General features: G+C 45.2%; 1 protein-coding gene across 1 annotated transcript; it reads right to left on the bottom strand.

Moving 5' to 3' along the window:
• Positions 1-4,565: 4,565 nt before the first annotated feature.
• On the bottom strand, positions 4,566-5,533 carry LOC125145259 (DNA-directed RNA polymerase II subunit RPB1-like). The gene is made up of 2 exons (XM_047816687.1): positions 5,433-5,533; positions 4,566-5,146 (listed from the first exon to the last, which is right to left on the bottom strand). The coding sequence occupies exons 1-2, from the start codon at positions 5,434-5,436 to the stop codon at positions 4,566-4,568; spliced, it is 585 nt and encodes a 194-aa protein (XP_047672643.1). The 5' UTR covers positions 5,437-5,533.
• Between the last annotated feature and the right edge of the window lie 2,319 nt (positions 5,534-7,852).

Raw genomic sequence — 7,852 nt, 5'->3', positions numbered from 1 at the left:
GCGATCAATGGCTCTGAGATAGGTATTCGACTGAAACGGGACGTAGGCACTGGTTCTGCCACCATCAATGGACGGACAGTCTTTCAAGGGGTAGGGTCCTACCCAACATTGGTAGGGGTAGATAACGACACAGCCCAGAGGGCCATAGAGGGACACATGAAATGCGCCTTAGGGCTACTTGCTCATGCCAGCGTTCGAAAGAAAATCCAAAACAACACAGTCTATTTTGTAATGTATTCATTTGACTATACAGGTCCCTTTCCAGCATCGGTCCCCGACCCCATAGGGTGGGCTACTAACCAATCGGCATCTTACCATACTCTGACTCTCGAAATTCGTATTAGATGGCCAGGTGAGGTGACAGTAGACCCGATGACTAGCATCGTTGTCACGGGACGTCCTGCAGATGATGAGGACGGCGGTCATTGCCGGCTAATCCACGCATTATGGTACTATAGTCTCCATGCCACAGCTACCTACCCGTCCTCGTTACAGCGAACTACATTTGTCGACGCCTATAAGGCCCGAGTCTACGTCCCAGCATGGAGCCCTGGGTTCCAGTTCCGTCAAGCTAGTATAGATTTTTGGGCCAAATGCACTGATAGCTCGAGCAATAAGTGCAGTCCCCGCAACTCTTCCCTACAGGGTGACCATGAGGATCTTATGTCATATGTTACAGTAAGAAGTATCACCCAATATAACACGACAGCCGAAGCGGCCAGGGGCAATTTATATCGCCAATGGCTGATAGACTCAGCTCATGAAGTCACCACCAATAGTACATGTATCGTATGCCATGAAGCATACGATAAGCAAGCAACTCCCCTATATAATACCTATCAGGGGAGTGGAGGAGTGTGACAAGCCCCCCTATAATGATACACATTTATGCCCTGCACTTTGCTTGCTAGGATCAGCCGCAAGAACGCACGGGTCAAAATGGATGGGCAATATAAGCAGATCCTGTACGTTCCAACCAGTGGCCTCACCAGTTCCAACCGATATGACAGTTAGGACGCGACCTAATCAGGAGTTTCCCCTATGTATTCGTTCGAAGGGAGCAGTGTGGGTAGGTTTCCTTCCTAAAAAAGCCTGTAAGGACACGCTAGACGCTCATCATCCCATAGTAAATGTGCTCCCGCCCTGTAACACGTCAGAGTATGGGTGTGAGAAGCCCGTCCCAGGATTAATGACCGTTCCAAGTCTAAGATTCGGCACACTGCCACTAGCTGATATTTTTTGGTATTGTGGGGATGACACAGCACTTCAAACGCTCCCCCGAATGTGGCATGGTCTCTGTGCCCCGGTTGTGCTGGAAGGAGGTCTTACAGTATTGGCATTAAATGACTCCCTCCTCGATAGTCTCTTAACTCAAACCCCCACTCACACCTCATGCGCCAAACGGGACATTTCGAAGTATGTGGAGTACACAAATTCTTCTGTGCTCCCGGCCTGGTCGGCGGATCCCCATATATACATAGACTGGAAAGGCGAGCCGGTAGGCGTCCCAGAAGAACACAGGGCGCTCTCGGACAGTTCTTCAACCATGTGGGCTGTCCTGCTACCGCACGTTCAGACACGTAGGAACATGGGGTGGATAAATTATGTATGGTACAATCAGCAGCGCTTCATCAATCACACAATTGCAGCTCTAGAGCTCATCTCAGAACAACTGCATGCCACAACACTGATGAAAGAGAGCACGTAGAGAGCCGATTCGCTATAGATCAAATGTGTGGGCCAGAGCAAGGCGTATGTGATATGATTGGATCCGAGTGCTGCACTGTTATCCCACTGCATACGGGCCCCATGGGACCACTATCCACGTTATTAACCCGTATGAAAGCAAACCGGGACCAGATGGTCCGTAATTCAGGCGCGCCAGATCCCGCTTGGTATAAATGGTTGCTTTCAGGAGATTGGCTAGCAGGACTCATGCGCATAGGTATGATAATTCTTACAGTGTTGCTAGTTATAGCTTTCCTTGCCTGCTGCGGACTACCTCTGCTGCGTGCGCTGATTGACAAAACAGTTCACTCCCTTTTTGGCCAGTACATGCAGTTGCACATCATTGACGCGGACGCAAACCCAGACCTGTTTCCGCTGTTAGATGAGGACGACAACATGCTGTACGAGAACCGACTGCCCCCTAGTAACCCCTAGCATATAATTGTTTGTCCGTGTCCACTTTTGTCCCTGTGTGTACAGAATGATGCAGTGTCTTCCACTCCGGCGTCCTCTACGCCAGCCAGCCCGCCGGCACCACTCGTGTGCACACCTTGAGCGTGACTCTACAGGCACAGCCTATCGCTTCTACAATGCATCCGGTGTCCCCCACTTCACTTGCTGTTTTTCGTGCCGACGACTGGCTCTGGAAGTGGACCTATCTGCTTATCGTTGGTGGCTGCATATTAAGTTAGAGAGCGAACCGCAACGCACTTGGAGGTCATACCCGCCTCAATCCTCACAAGACCTGTGGAGCACCCTTCACGAAGATGAACGTCCCATCCTTTCACATGCGGACATCATGCTCGAGGAAGCGACCTGGCTAGCTTGGCATCAACCAGATGAGGATTATTGGCTTACAGACAGATTAGTTTTGCGTGTACATTCTTACGAACTTCGCCGGTGCATCTCAGTGGCATCACTGTATGGACCCAAAACAAGACATGCGTACCTTATATCACGCAATATTCAGCAAAGCATGACCCGGCAGTATTACACCCTGTTCTTTTGTGGATATCCCCTTTGGACCACTCACACTCGTGGCACAAAGGGCAGCCTGGCCAGCCTCCCACCACAGCCAGCCTGGCTACATCCAATCCTGCGGAGAAGCGGTGACTCAGAAGTGGTGGCCATCCTGCCAAAGAAATACTATGCTCAGACATTCTCGGATATTTGGCACTCACTGAAAAACAAATACCAGATCAAAGCCCCCTTGCCACGATGGATGTACTCCTCACACCACAACCACTACTGGTGGTGGCCGTAGTCAGACATTCATAGTCCCCTAAACTGATCAACGGGTACTTATGACTACGATGTACATATGTTTGAGCAAAGAATTACTGGGGGCCCTTGGTCCTGTTTTGTTTGTGCATGTTGTCTGTTTTGTGTGTGGGTCTGCATCTCTCTGTATGTGTTGTGTGCAGGGCCATGCTGCGCTTCCCTTCCAGACGTGCCCCCGTCCGACGTCCTTGGACATGCGGGCGCCTGGAGCTCACCCCTAGAGGCATTGCATGTCGGATCGATGACACCGGACCCCTGGTGACCCACGACTGCTGCTGCACGTGCCACCAACTAAGCGTGGCCATTGATATGTCTGATTACATATGGAAGGACTTCGATCTGGGTGATGCGTCGCACCGCACATGGTTGACATACCCTCCACCGCCAACGCCTGACACGTGGTACACTCTACTGGAGGACTCACGCCCCGTTCCACTCAACTTGGACAACGCAGACCTTGTTCTCCCGGAGGGGTTATCGATCCAAGCCTATCGCATGGACCAGTACGATCTTCGGAGGGGACTCCAAGTACAAGTACACAGCTACGAAGTTCGCCGGTCCCTTTCTGTGGCCTCAACATATGGGCGCGGTCGTAAACACGCTTATATTTTCTCCCCGCACATCATGCAGACTGCCACACGCCAGTACTGTACGCTGCTCTTTTATGGATATCAACTCTGGACGTCCCACACCGCTGCTGTGCGGCAGGGGCTTCCGGACACAATCGGGACGCCCCGATTCATGTACTCATGGGAGGGGCCCACGTCAAGGAGAGGGGGCTCCTCAGACGCGGTGGCGGACACGGCCCAGGATGACCTTTGTGCCGCTCGCTTCCGAGACATTTGGGCGGCCCTGCGTGAGGGCCGACGCGTACGGATCCCGCTACCGCTATGGATTCGGTCAGTGCATCGAAATCATCACTGGTGGTGGTAAACGGCACGTTACTTCCCACCATATACATGGACAACTTGTTGACATGCCTAGACATTGTGTTTGCGAAATGCACTAACGGTGTTCCTGGTGGTTCCGAATTCGCTGTCGCGCTATGAGCGGGCAGAGTGAGAATTTTCCCTCGTATTGGACTCCCGAGGGTTTTTCGCTCACTCCTGGTTCACCATATTGAGAATGGGCTTGGGGCTGTATGCTGTTTTCGGGTATGGTTGGGGGGAGTGATGTTGTAGAATGTTGTTTGCCCTGTAATGTTGTAGAATGTTGTTTGCCCTTGTTTTTGTTGTTTTGTTGTTTTTCCTTGTTTTTATTTTTCTTTATGTATAATGTTTATAATTCATGGGTTGGTTAGGTGACGATTTCACTGGGACGTAGGGTTTGTTGAGACTTGACAGTCTCAAAGGGGGAGTGATGTTGTGAAAATTCTATAATGCGTAAAGAAGTGCCCCAAAGGAACATATGTAAGGACTTATTATGATTGATATCATAGGGTATATGGGTATAAAGCTCAGATGTCATAATAAGAATAAGTAGTTAATTAATGCAAATAAACCACACAGGACCCAGGAGAAGTATAAAAGAGAAAGAGAGGTTTATTGCGGACAAACTTAGTAATAACCAGAGCTATCAGGTCTGGGAGAAGTGGGAGTATAGTCTGGGGATCCAGGCCTAGGAGAAGGGGAAAAAGGAACAAAGCCTGGGGAGCCAGGCTCAGAGTTAGAGGGAGAAGAAGCCAAACTAGGAGAGAGAGAGGGAATGTAACCAAAATAAGGAGATGAGACACGAGGAAGAGAGGTAGGAGCTGCCAGGGGACAAATATAGGCGATGGGAGGAGAAGAGATACGTGGAGGAGAGGCAGGAGTTGTCAGCCTAGGGCAACGGGGTTCAGCATGAGGACAACCATCTGTTTGTGTCCGTTGATCCACCAGGATAGGAGGCAGAGATGTTTGAGTAGAAGAAGAACGGGTCAAAGGCGCCTGCACGATGTTAAAAGGCAGGAGAGGGTGATCTGGGAGTGTAGGGGAGGACAGGCGTTCCAGGAAAAAGCAGAACTCCTGAGAAAGATGACGCAGCTGATAGCGGCGATAACTGGCCATGACCTCAGCAGGAACTGGCCTCCTGTAGGGAGTAGACCGAGAAATCCAGATGGTGTGACCAGGACGAATTGGCTGACCCTGAGGCTGAGAACCTAAGAGGAAAGAGGAGTAGCCCTGATAAGATAAAGGAACTAAGGCTTAAGGAATGCATTGCACAAGCCCAGTCTGAAGGCCAGGCTGAGAGCATAATAAAGGTCAAAAAGTCTAACAAAGTTTAAGAAAGAGCCAGCATTAAGGGCTCCAGCAATATACACAGTCATAGCAACAGCAGCAAAGCAACATAATATAACCAAGTAGAATTTGTCAGTTAAATACCATATAATCATTGAAACATATAAGCAAGTAGGATAGTAAAGAGCAGAAATGAGGCAAACTTACTCATTGTAGCTGAGGAGAAGATAAGTCCACGAAGTATCTGTCATAGAAGGCTGAGCAACAAATGTGATAACAACAAGGAAGTAAGGCTCTCTTGAGCATATTTTTTTAATACAATGACGAAAAAGGCTGAAAATAATAGGAAATCAAGAAAGGAGAAAAATCCATATAAGGGTATATGAGCAAGGGTCAGGTGATGATTCTGGGAAATAAGGGGAATTCAGAAAGGCAGGATATGAAGTCACTGTAGGGGTGTATGAGGTCATTCGGGGAAATAAGGGGATTTTGGAAGAAGCATGTAAATGATTAGGCGGAGCCCCAGAGAACAACTTGAAACATAATGGGAACCTGTCTGAGAGTAGGAAGGATCAAAATAGGAGGCGCTTAGCAGCGCCAGGGTATATATTGAGGGAAATTTGGAAGGGAAGTTCAGAGTGCTTTTCGTGGGGTAGCTTGGACGGTGAAACCATTTTTGGATGCTGCAGCTCCTTCATTTCTTTTGATACTTTAACTTTTGGTTTACAAGAGAGAAGTTTTTGGTGACGAGTGAATGCTCCTTTTAGGTTTTTCAATTGTGCTTTTTGACTTAGTGATTCGTTTTCTTTGAGCTCAATGGAATGGATGACTGATTGTCCACAATAAAGAAGTTATAAGTAATACATCTAATTTGGAAATAGTTGAATATTCACTAGTTAAAGTTTACTGTGTGTCAAATGTCACCAACAGGACTGATCTCATCTGCTGTATCTGTCCTGCAAACCGTCCATCACCATTATGACCTGATAATGACAGGGGCGACATGGCCGGTTGCACAGAATTACTGCAGGGTGATGTCGGAACTTAGAGCCCGTCTCCAAGCTGACATATCACAAGGGTGATTTATACTTATAACTGTAACTGTATTGTCAACTAATTTAACTAAATCCTTCTAATTATACTATAATCAAAAATTGTTGAAGTAGTGAGAAAACTCCTCAGACCTGGATGAGAATGAGCAAAAATTAAATTATATTTAGTTATTGATCATTGTAATTATTTAAATTTTTTCAGTAAGTACTGAAAACTCCACTAATCCAGAAGTGAACAGTTTATAAATAAAAATATATCAAAGAAATATAAATACATCAAATAATTATTGCAGATTGTGACAGTTTTTTAGAATTAAAAATTAAATAAAATGTTTTATGAGAAAGAACAATGAATTTTTCTTAACATGCGCTGAAGTGAAACAGAATATAATAAATGTAAAGTAATATATAGTTATTGTTTATTTATCGACATAAGTTCAAAGTCAAATTCAAATTTATTTGTATAGCACTTTTAACAATCGACATTGTCTCAAAGCAGCTTTACAGAACAAACATAAAACAAAAGGTTAACATAAAGATTATTATAAAAATCTTCATATAATAACTTAATGACAGACATATTTTTAACTCACTAATAATCTCTCATTGATAACAGCATAATAACTTTCATTGTTTTAAACTCCATCCAGTTTTCAAAATTAAAAATGATATGAATAGGGTTATAGAACCATAAAACCATATAATATTAATTTATTTAATATTAATGATAATTTTGTAAACTATATAAATTAACACAAAAAAAAATTGTTTTTTTTTCTTACCAGTGAGACCCAGGAGAAGGAAAAGGTTCAGCTTCATGATGGAAAGATAGCTGAGAAACAAATGAACAAACATTTATTCATATATTTTGTCTTTTGAATTTAACACTGTAGTACATTTGTTCTTTATCATGCATTGGAGTCGGAGATAGATTTTAGTGGAGGTTAACATTTTATTTTTTAAGACACTGTAACAGTTTCAAAGCGGAATTCAAACAATAAAAAAGAGCAATCAGAAAGTCAGGCAATCAGTAAACAGTACAATTTGGACAAATCTAAAGATCAAAAATCAATGGAACAAGATTAAATGTTCAAGCCTTGATTATTAGAGAACAGTTACCCTAAACAAGATACAAATAGCAAAGGAGATCGTATTGAGCTGAAAGGTGCGACACATGCAAATAAGTGACGGAATGAAAAGCTCATGAGCATGGCTTGGGAAGCTGCCTCATTGACCTCAGCCATGACCTTGGATAGATCTTTCATTTTCTCTTGGTCTCCACTCCTCCACTCCATATAGCACCTCATGTTCATATATATATACACACATTGCCAAACTTTCTCATCAGGACTCTACTTCCCACAATCCATGGCACCACCAGCTCAGCACACCTGTTTCCTGTTTGTAATCACCTGGTCTATTTAAGCTCACTCAGAACTCTCGGATCATGTGAAGTATTGTTAGCACTGTCTGCATACTGAGCGTTCATTCTGTTCTGTGTAATGCCTTGTTTTGACCAGGCTTGTTTATCGTGTTTACGAATGTTTGCTACCTGCCCTGACCCACGCCCAGATT

This window comes from Tachysurus fulvidraco, chromosome 7 (genome assembly GCF_022655615.1).
Source record: "Tachysurus fulvidraco isolate hzauxx_2018 chromosome 7, HZAU_PFXX_2.0, whole genome shotgun sequence".
In the NCBI taxonomy this organism is placed as follows: domain Eukaryota; kingdom Metazoa; phylum Chordata; class Actinopteri; order Siluriformes; family Bagridae; genus Tachysurus; species Tachysurus fulvidraco.
The sequence above is the reverse complement of the archived record's forward strand: the minus strand, read 5'-3'. Positions and strand labels throughout refer to the sequence as shown.